Source organism: Macaca thibetana, chromosome 11 (assembly GCF_024542745.1).
Source record: "Macaca thibetana thibetana isolate TM-01 chromosome 11, ASM2454274v1, whole genome shotgun sequence".
Classification (NCBI taxonomy): Eukaryota; Metazoa; Chordata; class Mammalia; order Primates; family Cercopithecidae; genus Macaca; species Macaca thibetana.
In genome coordinates, this window is record NC_065588.1 from 15518059 (window position 1) to 15537276 (window position 19218).

At 38.7% G+C, this 19218-nt stretch overlaps 2 protein-coding genes across 3 annotated transcripts in view; one reads left to right on the forward strand and one right to left on the reverse strand.

Moving 5' to 3' along the window:
* Positions 1 to 19218, reverse strand: part of MGP (matrix Gla protein) — an 836939-nt gene that overhangs the window by 447035 nt on the left and 370686 nt on the right. The gene's annotated exons all lie outside the window — the stretch shown is intronic.
* Positions 11342 to 19218, forward strand: part of PTPRO (protein tyrosine phosphatase receptor type O) — a 272722-nt gene continuing 264845 nt past the window's right edge. The window contains exon 1 of one of the 2 annotated variants that reach the window (XM_050749472.1): positions 11342 to 11891. In XM_050749472.1, coding sequence (XP_050605429.1) covers positions 11817 to 11891 — 75 coding nt within the window. In that variant the 5' untranslated portion in view covers positions 11342 to 11816. The remainder of the gene's footprint in view (positions 11892 to 19218) is intronic. The other variant, XM_050749473.1, reaches the window with a different exon arrangement.

The following is a 19218-nucleotide window of genomic DNA, read 5'->3' on the forward strand; positions in this document are numbered from 1 at the left end:
ATCATTTCTGTCCATGCCAAAAACATGAGTTTCATCTTCCTTCCTTACTTACTTCCTTTTCCCCTTCCTCCCTTCCTCCTTTCCTCCATCTTTCTTTCTTTCTTTTTCTTTCTTTCTTTCTTTCTTTCTTTCTTTCTTTCTTTCTTTCTTCCTTCCTTCCTTCCTTTCTTTTTCTTTCTTTCTTTCTCTCTCTCTTTCTTTCTCTCTCTCTCTTTCTTTCTTCCTTCCTTCCTTCCTTTCTTCCTTCCTTCCTTCCTTTCTTCCTTCCTTCCTTCCTTCCTTCCTTCCTTCCTTGTTCTTTCTCATCCTCTTTCTTCCTTTTAATTTTTTTTATGTGCCTTTGTCTGGTTTTTATATCAGGATAACACTGGTCTTGTAGGATGAAGTTAGAAGTATTCACTCCTCCTCTATTTTGGGGAATAGTTTTGAGTAGCACTGGTATTAGTTGCTCTTTAAGTATTTGGTAGAATTCAGCAGTAAAGCCATCAGGTCCTGGGCTTTTATTTGCTGGGTGACTCTTTATTACACATTCAATCTCATTACTTGTTATTGGTATATCTATATTTTGGGTTTCTTTCTGGTTCATTCTTGGTAGGTTGTAGGCATTTAGCAATTTGTCCATTTCTTCTTGATTTTCCAATTTGCTGGCATACAGTTGCTCATGATAGCAACTAATGATCCTCTGAATTTCTGCAGTATCTGTTGTAATCGTTTCTGATTTTATTTGGATCTTGTCTCTTTTTACTTAGCCTGACTAAAGTTTTGTTAATATTGTTTAACTTTTCAAAAAAGCAACTTTTCATTTTGTTCATCTTTTGTATTTTTTATTTGTTTCAATTTCATTTATTTCTGCTTTGATGTTTATTATTCTCTTTCTTCTACCAATTTAGGGTTTGGTTTGTTGTTGCTTTCATAGCTCTTTAAGATGCATCATTATATTGTTTATTTGAAATTTTTCCTCTTTTTCAATGTAGGCACCTATAAACTTCCCTCTTAGTACTGCCTTTGCTGTATCACATAGGTTTTGGTATGTTTCGTTTCCATTATCATTTGTTTCAAGAAGTTTGTCAATGTCCTTCTTAATTTCTTCATTGACCCACTGGTCATTCAGGAGCACAGTGTTTAATTTTTATGTATTTATATCATTTCCAAAATTCCTCTTGTTATTTATTTCTAATTTTATTTCTTTGTGGTCAAAGAAGGTGCTTGATATTATTTCAATGTTTTTCAGTGTTTTAAGAATTGTCTTGTGACCTAACATATGGTCTATCCTTGAGAATTAACCCCGTGATAAGGAAAAGGATGTTTATTCTGCAGCCCTTGGATGAAATAGTTTGTAAATGTACATTAGATCTATTTGATTTGTAATGCAGATTAAGTCTGATGTTTCGTGGTTGACTTTCTGTCTGGAAGATCATCCAATGCTGAAAATGGGGTCTTGAAGTCTCTAACTATTATTGTATTGAACCTGTCTTTCTCTTTAGTGCTAATAATATTTCCTTTTTATATCTGGGTTCTCCAGTGTTGGGTGCATATGTGTTTAAAGTTGTTATATCCTCTTGTGGAACTGACCACCTTTTATCATTATATAGTGATCTTTGTCTCTTCTTACGGTTTTGATCTTGAAATCTATTTTGTCTGATATAAGTATAGCAACTCCTGTCCTTCTTTGGTTTTCATTGTCATGAAATATATTCTTCAATCCCTTTATTTTCAGTCTATATGTATCTTTACAGGTAAAGAGACTGGAGTCAAAATCTCATAAGTCTTCCTGGTGGTCTATTGTTTTGCAGCTGAGCTGACATACAAGCAACTATATGCAATACCTGCCACTCTTCTCTCTGCTTTCCAAAGGCAGTGGAACCTCAACCCATAGCCACTGCCACCTTGGCTGTGAGGAGCACTGCCAGACTACTGCCTGTGTTCCTTTAAGGCCCAAGGTCTCTTAAGTCAGATTGTAGTGAATTCTGCCTGGCCTGAGACTCACCCTTCAGGGAAGTAGGCTCTCCTCTGGACCAGGACAGGTCCAGAAATGTCTTCCAAGGGTCAAATCCTGGAATAGAAAACCCCAAGAGCCTGCTTCGTGTTCTACTCCATTGTGGCTGTGTTGCTACCTAAGATGCAAGACAAAGTCCCCTTCACTTTTCCCTCTGCTTTTCTCAAGCAGAAGGAGTGTTGCTCCACAGCCACCACACCTGGTAATGGGCCGAGTCTCATCTGAAGCTAGCAAGTCTCAGAGACTCACTAAGGCCCTTGATGTAGTACCTGGGTACTGCTGCTGGTTATTCAGAGCCCAAGGGCTCTTCAGTTAGCAGATAATGAATGCTGCTGGGACTGGGTCCTTTTCTTTAAGGAAGCAAGTCCTCTCTGACCCAGGGAGTGTCTAGAAATGTCTAGGAGCTAGGGCTTGGAACAGGGACCTCATAACTGTGTGTGGTGCCCTATCCTGATGTGGCTGAGCTGATATCCAAGATGCAAGACAAGTCCTCCCCACTCTTCCCTCTTCTCTCCTCAAGCAGAAGGAAGGGGTCTCTTTTGGAGCCATGAGCTGTGCCACCATGGGTTAGGAGAGGGGTGATACCAGCACTCTTTTGGCTGCCCCAACTGGTGTCTCAGTGTATCATGTATCCCCCAGTCCACTGTCTCTGGTCCTAGTTCAGCTCTAGAGCTCACTTAAGAGTTGCCATCCTAATGGTCTAGACTTCTTTCAAGTTTATGTAGAGATTGAGAGCACTTTGGCCCTTGGTGGTCCAGGTTTGGACCACTGGTATCGGTGATTCCCCTCTGGCTAGGGCTGGTTTAAATGTTCCCTCTGTGTGTGGGCATCAGCTGAGTTTGGTCTGGCTTTCCTTTCTGCCCTAACAGGATAGCACTGAGTTCAATGAGTCATAAATTGCTGTCTTCTCCTTCTGTCAGCACCCAGAGATGCTCTCTGCACCAGGCCGCTGCTGCTCAGGGTCATGCCGGGAGATTTAGGACTGTTTTCTATCTCTTCAGTGTCTCTTTCAGTGATATGAAGTGAAAACCAGGTATATGAGAGTTCACCTGATTTTTGGTTCTTATGTAGGTGTTTTTTCTGTGTAGATAGTTGTTAACATGGTGTCCTTGTGGTGGGGGGCAACAGGTGGAGCTTTCCATTCTACCATCTTGCTCTGTCTCTCTCCTATATAGAATTCTTGCTTGGAGTTTTTGTTTTGTTTTTCTGGATTTTTATTTTCTTAATTTAAAAAAAATGCATTAAAATTCATAAATTCATGCTTTTTAGTATAAAGTTTGATGGGTTTTGACAAATTATAAAGTTATATAGCTGCCAATGAAATAAAGATTTAGAATATTTTCATCACCCCAAAAGTCTTGTGTGTCTTCTAAGTTAACCCCTTTCATCACCCCTAGTCCTTGGCAACCATTGGTCTGATTTTGTTCTTCATAGTTCTGCCATTTCTAAAGTGACTCATAAATGAGTACATACAGATTGTGATTTTTGTGTCTGACTTCACTTAGCATAACACATTTTGAGAGTCATTTACATTGTTACATGTATCAGTGGCTGAGTTACTTTTATTTCTGAATAATATTCTGTTGGATGCATGGACTATGGTTTGTCTACTCAATTACAATTGAAAGATTGCCTGGATTTTGAGTAAAATTATCACCCTCATGAAAATGACTTTCCCTTATGTGTTCCTCTCCTTGATCATTCACCAACCTTTTGTTCTGCACCCAGTTCCCTGGGATCAATCATATGCAGATATTGTTACCTTGTTGTCTCCTACTTGTTGTTCCCTACAAAAAGTAGACGTTAACCTAGGGTAAATTTTAATATCTCACCTTAGACAATTAAATCAAAACATTAAAACAAACATTTCATATTTCAATATTTGATGGTATAATTACCACTGGCAATTATTCTACTTTATTCATTCAACCCATACTCTCTGTGTAGCTACTTATTTTCTGGAACTAACTTAAGTGCTCAGGAGAAATTGCTCAGGAAGTACCTGACATAATCCCTGCTCTTTCAGAGTTCATAGTGATGAAAAAGAAAACAAAATATCAATACTAAATAGACTAGGTTGGTTATGAAAACTTAAACTCTAGAAGTATGCTGAGGAAGTAAAGTTTGAGCAGAAATAAGACTACATTTGGGAGAGGAACATTCCAGGCAGAGAGAATAGCACACATCGCAGTATCAGGAGGGAGCATTGTATGAATGAGTTTTAGAAGTTCAGAGAGCAAAGGTGATGGAGATATCACAAGAGATTGGAGATTCAGGTAAGGGATACATTGTTTAGGGCCCATGGACCAGAGGAATTTTTTTTTTTTTTTTGACAGATTTTCACTCTTGTCACTCAGGCTGGAGTGAAATGGCGAGATCTCGGCTCACTGCAACCTCCACCTCCCTGGTTCGAGCGATTCTCCTGTCTCAACCTCCTGAGTAGCTGGGATTACAGGTGCCTGACACCATGCCCAGCTAATTTTTGTATTTTAATAGAGATCAGGTTTCACTATGTTGGCCAGCCTGGTCTCAAACTCCTGACCTCAGATGATCCACCCGCCTCGGCCTCCCAAAGTGCTGGGATTATAGCCATGAGCCATCATGCCTGGCCCAAGCTAAGGAATCCTACTACTATCCTGGAAGCATTTGGAAATCATTGGTTAGTTTTATGTAGAAGAGTCTGGTTAATCAGACTGAAGTTACAAAAACTGGTTCTACCTTGATGCAGTTGGAAATACTTTTTTGTTGTACTCCAGGCTGAAGTGGAGGAAGCCAGAGAGGATAGAAGTAGACTAGACTCATACAAATAGGTATTCGTGAAGGTATTGCAATAGTTCAAGCAAAAGATAAAGATAATTTGAACTAAAGTACTGGTAGGGTGGGATAGAGAGAAATGAATTAACACAACAACTATTTCAGAAGCAAGAGAACAGGACATTGAATCACGCTGGATTTAGTGCTGTTGGAGGTGGGTAGATGGAGAAAGAGGCATGAAGAATGATACCTGGGTTTCTGACTTTTGTGGATGGTTTGAGCTTGGTATAATTTACAGAGCTAGAAGTTTCTGGGGGAAATTATTGAGTTCAGTTTCAGACCTGTTAAGTTTGAGAAGTTTGAAACACTTACAAGGAGATTCAAGCATGCAGTTAGCTTTGTGAGTGTGAAATACAAAAGAGTGTTTTACTAAGGCTACTGACAGGACCCTGTGGTTCATCCTCATAGGTAGGGATTGAAGATGTGGCCAATGATTAGACTGGCAAAGGCAGAGATTCAGAGGAAAACAGGGAAAGTCTAGGATTAAGAATTGAAAATTGCAACATTAAATGGACAGGAAGGTGAAAATGAACAAGCAAGGGAGATACAAAAAGAACAGTCAGACATATAGACACAAAACAGGGTTGTGTAAGATTACGGAAAGTTGGAGAAGAGAATGCTTGAGGAAGAAGAGAATAGCCAACATAGCATAATCTCCCAAGAGGTTCCTCGTGGACTTTGGTGAGAGCAGTGCTCAGGAGATAATGGGAACAGAAGCGCTACAGAGTGGTTTGAAGAGCAAGTAGAAGCTAAAAAATATGGAGACCAAGTATACACAACCTTACGAAAATCATTGCTGTGAAGGGGCAGTGTCTGTGGTGAAAGATAGAGAGAAAGAAAAGGTGGCAGCCAAGGACAAGCAGGGTCCAGAGAAGACTTTCTTTCCTTCAGTTGTGAAGTTATGAACATGGCTAAAAACCCAAAGGATGGAATCCATCAAAATAGCACAGAAAAAGCTGGAAGTAATGAGCTCCAGAAAATAAGTGGTAAAATTTGCTTTATATCGTTACAGATTGAGAGAGAGAGAGAGAGAGAGAGAGAGAGAACTCCTTATGCTCAACAAGACAGAAAGGAATTTAATATGGGTTGGAGTTCTGTTTACTGTCAAGGAAGATAAAAAAAGTTGTCACCTCTGTTTCCTCTGTAAGGTAGAAAGTGAAGCCAAAACACTGAAAAGTTTTGCAGGGGAGAGGGTTGAAGCTTTGAGATGAGTAGAAAAGACAGAAAGTGGTCACTGTAGAGTGAGAGAATGAGTTAATCGAGAATGGCCATAGGCTTCACATATATTGATCCCTGATCAGATTTCACTCAAATCATCCTAAGATACATTAAATGCTTACTCTTATAATTTTTCCACATTATCTAATTATTAAGTGAAACAGGTGAAATCTCTACATACAATCCCCACTCCCAAACTGCTTCTCTTACAGATATTCACACTAAGCAAGCGTATCTAGAAACATGTGACTTTCCTGTTTTGCCTTTTCTTTTTGTGTTTTGATGAGGAGGATGTTTTAGTTTTCCTTTGGGTACTTCATTTTCTCTAGAATTACTGTGCCTTCTTTAAATATTTTCTCCTAAGTCCCTCTGCTAAGACAGGTAATAACACCAATCTATCAGTGGCATCCCCTCATCTCTTCAGAGCACGGTCTTCTTTACCCCTTCTCTCACAGTTACATTTGAATATATCATTAGCTTTGGAATTTCAGCATAAAATTGATTTAGTGTAATTGATTCAAAGTATGATTGTCAATGCAACATTGCTATACCTGCTATAGTACTATAACTGCTGAGGTACAATCCTTAGCAGTTAAGGCAGTGGATTTTCAAAATATGCGATTAATGTTTTCATAGTTTTTACATAGCACCTGAATCACCATCACCAAATTTTTCATAATTAGATATTGGTAGCTGCTTTTAAGTGGCACATATGTAGGCACTATGTGTGACACCGAGTTGACTGTAAATGTTGCATTGCACCTTTAATTTGAAGGGAAGTAAAGAAGGAAGGGAAGGAAGCATGAGCAGATACCATTTCCACTTAGCAAACACTATGTCTTGTTTTAGCTATAAATTACACTCAGGTTCTGTTCTTGCTTTTTATGCCAAGCTAAAGTGAATCACCCAGTGCGGCGATGCTAATACTTTAAATTATAGTTAGCCAAAAAACCTAGTTAGGAAGAAAAGCTAAATTAGTAGATGATAGCAATGTCTGGAATATTCAGAAAAAAAATATTTTAGAAGTTCATTAGTCAAGACATTTCATATAAATAAAATATGGGATAAAATTGTATAACTTAAGGCTGTCTAATGTCTTTTATTAAAGTTTTAGGGCAATTAAATGAAATGCTAGCAACCAACAGAATTCTAGTATATGACTGAATGAAGATATAATATCTAAAAACATGACAATCTGCATTTCTAATGTAGGATTATTTATCCTGTAGCCTGTAATTTGTGTCAGATGACACATATCTGCTCACACTTTCTATGTATGTTTCCTTATTTCTTTAAGTATATAATTTTGTGTTATAAAATGTATCTTGTAATGCAATATTCTTATTTGGTTTTCTTTAAACACGTAAGGGTCAAGTACAAATAAGATAGGTCTCTTAATAGGAATCTTGCAGTGGGGGGGTAAATATAATGGGAAAAGCCTCTCCATGTAAAAGCAAAAATGACCTCCTTTAGTGTATTTCCACTGTTTTTCAAGTGTAGCAAGAGTAATAAGCCTTGGCAGTTGGAACATGCCATTCACCTGAGGGCTGTCAATCATTCTAATTTTGAAAGACACAAAACGTATGGATTGTCAACACATCATTTAGGCGAGAAACCAGTGCTCATCAAGAGAAAAAATTAAAACAAATGCTCAAATAAATAGAAAATCAAAATGCTTCCTGGTCATTTTCTTCTAAGAGCTTAATACAGATAATCTACAGTTTATATGCTATAAAAATTGTAACATGTGAGATATTGACAAAAAACTGAATGGCTATTAGTTTTCCAGTGGAATATGGTCTAAAGATCAATTGCTCAAATTTTTCTCTTTATTCCATAAAAAGTAAATTATTTGTCATTGAACATCCCCCATAAATACAACTATCTAATACTGAAACTGCTGACAGTCTCATAGGCTATTTCAGTAGTGGAAGCCAGGACTAAACACACTGAACTACATTAGAGTCGGTCCCTGGAGGACAGAATTGAGCTTCATTGGCAAGGGCACTGTAAGAGTTCCATTTGACTCCTCGTTAAACCTCTCACAGGGATTCTAGCTGCTTCTCTGTGTCTGCTCTTGCTTTTCCATAGAAGAGATAGATGTGAACCACACAGGCAAAGACACATTTCTACATATTTAGGAAAAGATCTCTTTTCTTGGTAAAAACCAAGCCTCCTATAGATTTTAAAAAGATCTTCCAGTTTCACGATCATTAACCACCTTTTTATAATTTTCAAAGAAAGTAGAGAGCTTTATTTAAATTTGTGAGAATTTATTTTTCAATGATTGTTTTATGGCAGGTAAGAGATTTTATTATTTTTCTGTGTTTATTTATTCTCCAGGAAAAGTAGCATGAGGGGAAAATAGTTGGTGGTAACGATCTCAGCCTTCTTTACCTAACAGTGTGGTTGTCATAATGAAATCTGGACCAATATGTAGAAGCAATTGGTGAAACATAAATTACTATATGCACTGCGTGTTGCCACTGGCTGTTTTGTTGATTTGGAGTCTTGAGAATAGCATAATAAGATTTATCGTACTTTGAAAGTATTGTACTGAAAAATCAGTCAATAGTTCAAAGAAACACAAAACACGCTCTATGAATTAAAAACCCCACACTGCGGATGACACAGCATTCACATTCTTTATGAGAGTCTCTTCTAGGACAATTCAAAACGCTGTTATGGTTTAAGTGCAATAAAAACAAATGAAAGTATTTTATCCAGCAACAGCAATGTAAAATACTTTTCTCTAGAGAGGAAATTTTCTGTGATTATAAAATAATACTTTCAGTCTTCAGCCCATCTAACCACAATGTTACTAATAAAAGAACAACAATGCCAAGTACTAATGCTTTACTACTTACTGTTTACTGTTATTGTTCCTCCAAGGTGGTCCACATATACATATGCACAAAGACAGAAAGAGCTGAATGAATTGTGATATATGACTAAGAGAAAAACAGAAAGACACAGCAAAATATGATTATTTAAAAGTGTGCCTCATTATGAAAATTCTTTTAGCATTTACAAGATTAATTTATGATCAGAATTGCTTTCAAATGCCCCACACACATCAGGCAACATTATATCCATGTATAAACACACACATACACATACACACAAATGAATATCATCATACACGCATAATTCACAGACACATTTTAAAACTAAAGGCTACTCCAAAGAGAAATTACTGGCATCCTGTGAGTGTAATTGCTGCCCTTGGCCTATACATACCTTATGTTCTAGAGGTTAGATCACTTTACAGCCACTTCTGAGGGTTAGTGGGAATAAAATGCTGCTTCAGGAGCATCAAAATAAAAAGAAAACGTATTAAACCAAAGTTCCTATAAGTGCAATCCCAAGGATTAAATGTTCAGATAGCTCGTAAGTCTGACCCAGAGGGAGGGAGGAGCAGCTAACATTTTCTCAAAAGAAGAAAATGTGCAAACCAATGAAGAGTGGACATGAAGGGCCTGAAGAGAGCATGTGATGGGAAGAAGGCGAAAACAAAAGAAGCTTCTAAAAGAAGACACCAAGGACAATATTCTCACATAAATTCAGATCATCATTCTATATTTTCCTGCATATGAATTTTGGTACATTTATACGTATATATACATATACATATATTCACACTTATGTAAATATACTCAATCTAAAGCTTTCTTAAGACACATACATACAACAACCACATGATTAGTGTTTGGCCATTGCTCATGCAGCAAAAGCTGAGAAAGCACAGCCCTGGGTTGTTTTCTCAGGCCACCACTCCCTAGCAGTGTGACTGACAAAGTCTGTGCCTGAAAGCCTACGTTCATGACCAGGGTGGCCTTTCCTGTCTCCTGGTGCCCAGGCATGTCTGGGGTATAAATAAGTTCCAATACTGACAGGGCACAGCAAGGGTAATTTACATGACAATAAGAAATGATTTCTATCTGAATGGTGCATACCAGAGTTGATTTCGACAGATTTATCTTTAAAAAAATACACATAACAAAAAAGGAGACAGGTAGAAGATTGGGGACCACAGCTTGAAAGTCGTTGCTTGTGATTCTAAAACGTCCCAGTAAAATTATTCACAGATAATTGTTACAAAATATAACTGCGGTGGCTCACCCCTGTAATCCCAGCACTTGGGAGGGCGAGGTGGGCGGATCACGAGGTCAGGAGATGGAGACCATCTCTGCTAACACGGTGAAACCCCCTCTCTACTAAAAATACAAAAAAAAAAAAAAAAAAAAAAGGAAAAAAAAGAAAATAGCCGGCCGTGGTGGCAGGCGCCTGTAGTCCCAGCTACTCGGGAGGCTGAGGCAGGAGAATGGCGTGAACCCCGGAGGTGGAGCTTGCAGTGAGCTGAGACTGCGCCACTGCACTCCAGCCTGGGCGACAGAGCGAAACTGCGTCTCAATAAATAAATAAATAAATAAAATAAAAAAAACATATATATATATATATAAAAATCTGTACATACCGTTGACACTTGGACAGCACAGAGAATCATGCAGTTGAAAATCCACATATAACTTTGGATTTACCAAAAACTTAACTACTAATAGCCTACTCTTGACCAGAAGTCTTACTGATAACATAATAAACAGTTGATTAACACACATTATGTGTTGTATGTACTGTATCCTGTATTCTTACAATAAAGTACGCTAGAGAACAGAAAATGTTATTAAGAAAACCATAAGGAGGAGGAAATACATTTACATTCATTGAGTGGAAGTGAATTATCATAAAAGTCTTTAACGTCATCGTTTTCAGGTTGATCAGACTGAGTAGGAGGAGGAGGGTTTGGTCTTGATGTCTCAAGGCTAGCAGAGGTGGAAGAAAATCTGCATGTAACTGGACCCAACAGTTCAAACCCGTGTTGCTCAAGGGTCATACATGTAAAATATTGTGATTTTTTCCCGCTTCCATATTCAGCTTCAGTTGACCCGACACACTTTGGCATCAAAAGAGAATCTGAAATGTACAAGAACTGGATTTCGAATGGAAAACGTACAAAACTGTGCTATTTGTTCCTGGGTGAGTGAGGGACGGAGAGGGTGAGAGTGTTTAAATGGGATGGAGAGAATGGAAGCAGTGGGGAAGGAGACAAAATATCCTTCCTATCACACACACACTCACACTGCACACTCTATTCTAAAGTCACAACTACCCAAGTGTTATTGATCCTTTATAACTGCAACTGAGTACAGATGTAGCAAGACTGAGAGGGAACTGGGATCTGGCGCCTGGATTGCTCAAGAGGGGCCAGGGAAAACCCTCAGAACTCCTGAGACCCAGAGACTGTGGGAAGGGTTGAGGCGGAGTCTGCAGTGGGGGCTGTCCAGCAGTAGTAGGCAGCGGCCGACCCTGGTGGAGGGTTGGGAGGCTGCTGTCATCTTTTGGGTCGGCAGCCAGAGTGAGTGTCCCTGCTGCCAGAGGACCACAGCGGGCTAGGCGCGGGGCCTCCACCTCTCGCTCATCACGCGGACCCCGCGCCTCCTCCGGCAGCCGCGGTGGTGGCGGCGGCAGAGCCTCGCCCACTCCAATCCCCACCCTCTCCATCCTTAGTCATTAAAGAACAGCAGCGCCTGGCACGTTCTTGGAGGACCCCCGGCGCAGAGGAGGAAAGGGAGCAGGCGCAGGGGGACTGGAAAGGCAGCATGCGCCCGCCAGGAGCAACCTCGGCGCCCAGGGTCTGAGGCTGCCGCCCCAGTTCGCCATTGTGAGGAGCCGCCGCCGGAGGAGTCCGCTGGCGCAACCGTGCCCCCGAATCCCCGTCCGCGCAGCGATGGGGCACCTGTCCACGGGAATACACGGTGGCCGCCGCCTCCTGCCTCTGCTCTGGCTCTTTGTGCTGTTCAAGGTAGGGGAGCTCCGCCACCCCTCCTTCCCAGCGGTCCGGGCGGCATCCGCGCTCCGGCGCCCTCGCTCTGCCGTGGGGAGCGGCGCGCCCCAGGGCGCGATGGCCCAGCCGCGGGAAGCGGCTGCCGTGCAGCCTGGGCGCACGCTTTGTTGTCCTTGCGTGTGCGTGTTCCTGGTGGTCTTGAGAGGTGGGGGGCGGCAGGGGGAAGAATAAGGGAAGTTTGCTCCCTCCAGCTTTCACCCTTTGTGCTCTTTTATCGCCGCTGAAATCCACATCAAAGGTGGGCTTGTTGGATAGTGCTTTCTCAGGCAAAATGAGGTCACTTTCTTTTCTGGTTTCCACTGCACCCCAACGCTGCTTAACCTTTCCGCCCTCCCTCTCACACAATGTGTGGCTGCTTTGTCTTAATTTTCCTTACTGCTGGAATTATACACTGGGGAATGGAGGGGGACTGAGCTCCCTGGCCACACATGGACTGCCAGGGCTACGTTAGGGCAGACTTTTATTTGAATAAGGAGTGTCAGGTAGAGCTTGGGAAGGATTCCTCTCCCCAACTCCTATCAACATCTTTAGAATTCCTTTTAAAAGTCTCTCGACTTTCTCCACTGTATTTACAGATGATAGTACCCCTAGATTTAATGGTGGAAAATATATAATAATTAACTTTTTCCTATCTTCTTTGGAATGTGCTACCCTGAGGTTTTACTTTGAGAAAAAGGAAAAGGAGAGGAGTTGCTTTTGAAAAATCAGTTTGACAATTCTATTGTACATACATTTTTTTGAAGAAATGTCAGCTAGATGTTTTTCTTGGACGGCGATGTGAAGTTATGAAGTGATTGTCTATCACTCATGTCTTCGATGGATCTACGTTAGTTCTGTCATTCGTCCTTTCCCCTCTTCGCAAAGCAAACTCAAGAATGTCGACAGGTGACTTGGAGCTATCCTTTCAGGACCACAGTGATACTTACCCTAGAAATTTATGCCAGGTTAATGGATCCAGAGGTTTTCTTATTTTAGAGTCACTTCTTGCTTATATGCACCATTAATTATGAATGCCTGAAAAGAATATAGTGAAACAGGACCAATGGATTCAGAACAGCATTAATTTTAAATACTCCTTACTTTCATTTATCTTAATGAAAAATAGAAAAAAAATTTCAGGGCGAAACAGCAACAGAATGCCTAAGTGAGACTCTAAATTATATGTAATATGTTTTTACTTTTTTCTTAAGTTATCAATAATCATTAATTTTAAAAATATGGTAACTAATAAGCTCAGTTATATGTTTTTACTGTAGGAGCTTGTTCTTTTGTACACACCACAAATGCATTAGACTTATTAGGTTGTCTATTAGTCATTTTCTAAGTATTTATCAAACTGTCACAACTATTTTACCTATGCAATAATTGTCATGAACCAAAAATGAGAAACCAAGTCACTATGCATTTTACCCAACAACAGCTAAGAGTGATATGTATGACATCTGATCCAAACCTAACGTTTAGCACAACTGCAGTTTTTGCTTGAGTTCTTCATACTGAGATAATTCCAGAAATAAGAGAATGACTTGGTTGGGAGTGAGGGTAAGGTTTTGCAATTAAAATAAAATAAATGTGGCCATTGTTTGACTTAAAACTCGATATTGGAATGAGAAAATGCAGTTAGTGACGGCGTAATGAAAATGTTAGTGATTGTCATAGAGGTCCAGCCTACTTCACATAATAGATATATTCCTGAACATTGCAGGTAAATGTAAATTATGACGAACTGCTTCCATAGTAAATACATTGTCAAAGTTTGCCATTTAAATAATAATTATTGTAATGGGAGACACATTTTGTAAGAAAAATAATTGTCCTTTATTTTATGTGAATGTAATATTTTTGTCACCTGAATATAAAATATATCAAAGGAAAGAAGAAAAGACTGTATATATTAGATATCTTCTATGTGCCAGTTTTTTAAGGTATTTTAGATATGTTATTTCCTTTAATCCTATTTTGCTGCAGTTGACAAGAGTTGTTCAAAGTGGTAAATTGAGCACATAGTGTAATGTCTTACATTTAGGGGATAGTATATTACATGGTGCATTGGGCACATGGTATAATCTCTTTATAATTTGGAGATTTTTTTAAATTAAAGGTCCTGATTAAGTGCCAGTAAAATAGATCTACTCAAGCAGATGGTGGCTGGAAGATAAGAAAAGAATCCATTATTAAATACCGAACTGCTAACTGTATCTCAATAATAAAATCCAAAATGTTCCACGTGTGCCGAGTCAGAAATAAAACATTCTCTCAACTGTCCCTTGCCAAAAAAATTTCCATAGTTTTCACTATAGTTAATACATTTTTCATTACTCCATATGAGTATCTTTTATATGAGTGAAAATCCCGAAGGAACAGAAGACAGAGGAATTCAAGTATGAGGCTTAATTTATAGGTTTACATTTTCCACAACTCAAAACTAAGCAGCTGGATATCAGTGGTGGAAAAGTAGGAAAGTTTGAATGTGTATGAATGGCTATAACCAGTTCCATTGAGGGAGACTAAATGTGACTGGCCAGGAAAGTCTTTGTGCCATCATTCCTTATCCATGAAGCGGTGATGGGCACATATAATCGGGCATCTCAGACTGTCTAAATCATCCACTGCACATTATGAAGCTAATATCTGCATAATTTATCTTGCCTAAACACAATGCTGGTTATGAAAATTTTTATTTTTATATCAATATTGATGGTGTATATAAAATAGAAGCAAAAAATGGAACTCTATTATTAAATTGAAGGCTACTAATTTCAAAGTCTTCTATGGATGAATGCAAGTGAGATATTTATTTAACGAGCCTCACTGTTGTGCGTCTTCCCATAATTCCCAGTGAAAGAAATATAATTGTCCTATCTTTACTAAAGCCTTTCTAGAAAATGTCTTCCTGTATCAGTTTACTCAGTGTAAGTACTTTGTCTACTAAGGCGCAAATTGTGGAATATGACATCATAGGAATTTGAAGTAGGCCTTCCCTGAAATGTTGCTTTTTAGTAGTCAGCTGGAATACATTCCTAAACTCATGGGCTTGGCGTGTGTCCTTTTTAAACTCCTTCTCTTTATTTCTTTCTATTTCTGCTTATAGCAGAGATATCATCAAATAATATTAAATTTAAAAAGAGTCTTAATATTGTATTTTCTGAAACAAGTTTATATTTAATTCTATAATACATGAGTGTTATGATACTGGCCATTCTACTCTTATCCAGGGGAAATATCTGCTTTTCACGGTCTGTCTGCCTTTCTCCCCTTTCCTATGTCTCCCCTCCCAACCCCATACACGCACATAAAGAAGTTTCACTTTTCATGGTTGAGATTTCATCCATATATTGCACAGTGTTGGCAGGTGAACCATAATCCTTTCATTTTGCTAGAGTAGCTTAGATCCTTTCCATCACAATGAAGTTTGCTGCCCTAACTCCCATGTCATCTGACTCCTTTAATAAATCATATTGCCAACCTTTTGGAGAAAGCTTTTTACATGCGACATCTCCAGTAGGTTGGCAAAGGCTCCCTGGGCCACGCTTCTACAGATGATCGAGTAATAATCCTTCCCACTGTGAACATATGTTTGCTTTTGTTCTTTGTTTTGTGAGAGACTATTGTTGTATGAAGGAATGGAAAATTCACATTACACCTCTGCCTCATTTTGGCCCAAAAGAAAATACACATTTATATGGATAACTGATTAAAAACAATATGAGTTGTACTTCATTTTAAAATGTAACACTATTTCTACTATCTAAATATCCAACTTAAAGGTATTTAAATGTATAAGCAGATTTACTCCTGAACCTTATAATTATATTTTTAACTTGAGGCTTCAGGGGTTGTAAAAGAATGTTTGATGTCAGATACAGTTGATGCACCTAAATAAAACATTGTAACTGGTAGCAGTGTGGCACAATAGAAGGCTTAACAACAATGACCACAGATATCAAGTTCTCATTTTCTCCCTAATTTAATGCCTCTCCGTACACGGTTCCAGTGATGTTGCATTTTCAGAAACATAGCCCAGTGCAATGATGAGCTTTACTGTAAAGCACTTAATGTTTTCATTGAATTACTCCAAATATGTTGTAAATATTTTTGAAGTAAAGGAATGTCTACTGTAATATTTCTCTCTTCCATGGTGCTACTATGTGGTGTTAGGAATTTAATAGAAGGTTTCTGCATTATATAAAAGCTCTGACTGAGAATAATGAAATATTATAATAGTGACTTGTGAACACATCTTTAAAGAAAATATAGGAAAATTATCATTATGGGAGTTAAATAATCATGACTACAATGCACTCATTACATTAAAAGAGTAAAAATTTTACCAATCACTTATATTAGGATCTTATTAAAACCATAAATTAAAATATCAATGTGCTATTTTTTCCCCAAAATGTAATACTCTCAGTTGCTCATTTATTCGTTAATGTTGCCTCACCTCTCTTAAATATTATTAATTAAAAGGTAGCAAATGACATACTAGGGGAAATTGATTGTTTTAACCTCTATGGGTGACCCACAATTTCAGACAGTACCCAGATATACAGACAATATTTTTGCCTCCTCTTGCGCATCACCACTCCCCTATGACCACAACCAACCAGAACTGGCCAAGATTTCTGTGTTCCTAGTAGAAATCCTCCTAATGTTTTGTCAGACATCACCCTTAAGAGATGAAGTCTTTTCTCCACTCTGGTCTTGGTTATATCTATGGTGCTGTTTAATCCAAGGTCATCCAATTTCTTACAGAACTGTTCTATAGTCATCTTAAATACCCATTATATCAGCTCTTTTTGCTTCAATAAGTATGTAAGTTTCTTTTGTGTGGGTGCATTGTTGTCATTAATTTGAGGAACCCAAACAAGGCTAATGTGGCCCAAGTAAAGTGAGCAAGAGTGTGAATGGATCGGGATGAGTGTGAGTGGGTTCCTTCTCTCCTGGTGCTATTGACTCCAGCAGGTCCCATATGGTTTCTATCAGCCAATAAGGGGGGCTCACGCCTGTAATCCCAGCACTTTGGGAACCTGAAGCAGGTGGATCACCTGAGGTCAGGAGTTCGATACCAGCCTGGCCAACGTGGTGAAACCCCGTCTCTACTAAAAATACAAAAAATAGCTGGGCGTGGTGGCAGGCACCTGTAATCCCAGTTACTCCGGAGGCTGAGGCAGGAGAATCGCTTGAACCCGGAAGGTGGAGGTTGCAGTGAGCCAAGATCACACCATTGCACTCCAGCCTGGGCGACGAGAGTAAAACTCCATCTCAAAAAAAAAAAAAAAAAAGGGGGATATGTGAATAACCTCCTTAATTGAACACTTCTCATATAATCTGCTATCACAGATTACTCCTAATGTTTCCCTTTTCCAAGCTTGTTCTAGGTCTTCAGAACACCAATTCTTAGATTTTTTTTTTCTTCTACACATTGTGCCTTTGAATTTATTCCTATGAGTAGGATCACATCTTATCCTTGTGCCAGAAAAGCGTTCGCAACTCTTTCAGCATCTAATTCTCCAGTGAAAGATTTCTTCTTTCCTTAGACATTCTAGTTACTTAAAGGCCAGCTCCTTTTTCTTCTGAATATATTAAAACCACCGAACAAACAGAAGATGTTTGAAACAAGGTTGCAGGGATTTCTTGATAAAAGCCTTTTTTTTTTCTTTCCTTTTTTTCAGGAAATTGAGATGAAAGGGGAGAAAAGTGATATATGCTTGGAAAAATATTTCAGAAACAGAGAATCAGAAATGGAAATAGGACTTCAAGCTTGAGAGCGTTATTGCAAATTATGAGTATGAATGGTAATTTCTGCAAGAAAATGAATATAGGGAAAATTAGAGAATGAAATGAAGAACATTCGATGAAAACAAATACACTGCTATTCTATTTATATGCAAATACATGTATTTTCTTATCAAATACTCTTTATCTATTTGGTTTTCCACTCTTTATAAATAGGAATGCCGCGCAGTTCATTTTTCTAACGAAACTATTCCTATCTTAATGACAATTTAAACGAAATAAACCTGTTTTTTAATGTAGTTTTTGGTACATTTACTAGCAAAGTAAAAGAATAAGAATGCAATTTCTCTACAAGTAGTGGTCCAAGATCAGAATTTTATTAATAGTAATCTACACGAGATTTAAATGATGAATGTTTCTCTTTTTTGTGCTATTTCATTTTACTGTTTTCAGATAATTGAGACTTTTATTTTCCTCTTTCTGCTCACTAAGTTTTTAATATCAGTGATTTATGTAATGGGTGAGGAAGGGCATCATATGACTGTACCATGCCCTCAATACTGTTCCTTCGTTATTACCCGCCATTGACCAAATTAAGTTCAGAGGAATTTCTGACCCTGGTTCTCTCAACCTTTAACCCATATCAGAGACCAGCTATGAGCCTGCTGTGCTGATCCGTGTCTTGTGATTCTCCCTTGGTTCCACCCATAGGAATTTGTGATTGGCATGTACAAACCAGATGTCAGAGAATTCAAAAGAATATTCAGTGCCCTTTGTGTCTTGGGTCCTATCTGAAGTCTGATTCCGACCTCCCGTACTTACTTTCTGAATCAATATTCCATTTTGATAAACTCTAGTATTCCTGCTTTTGGATCCTGGCGTTAATTATAATGAACCTCTCCTTGTCTTTTAGTTTCCTTGAAAGAGCATCCTATAAACATTTTTTGGCTGACCAATCTTTTCCCAATGCCAAAATGGCAAGATTGAGAAGCTCCTTTTCTTCTTCAATACTGTCTTTTGTATTCCAGAATGAAGACTTACTGCCCAATTCCATTTAGTTAATCAAACATCCATTAAACATTTAATAGGTGCCAGGAATTTTACTAGATATTTTAGGTACAGAAGTGGATAATACTCAGTTGAATCCCTGCCAATGGCATAGTGGGAACATGGACACAGACGATGGTCATTAAAATATGGTGTTTTGTTTTAAGGAGGAAAATGTGGGCTGCTAGAGGAGTGACACTTAACTATTTAGTGGTTTGGGAAATGATTTCTTTTAAGATGATTCCTGAGCTGAGTCCTGAAACATGCGTATGAGTTAGGTTTAAAAATATACACACATTGGCAGAGAAAACTGCATGAGCAAAGGCCCAGTGTTGTGAAAAGCATGGCAGAGTTTAGGAAAATGCAGATATATATATCAAAGGCAATGAAGCAACAGGAACCAGATCAGGAGGACTTCTGTATGCTGAGCCAGAAAGTAGGATGTCCACATTCTCTAGGTGAAGAGGCCTTATTGAAGGGTTTAATCAAGGCATTAGTG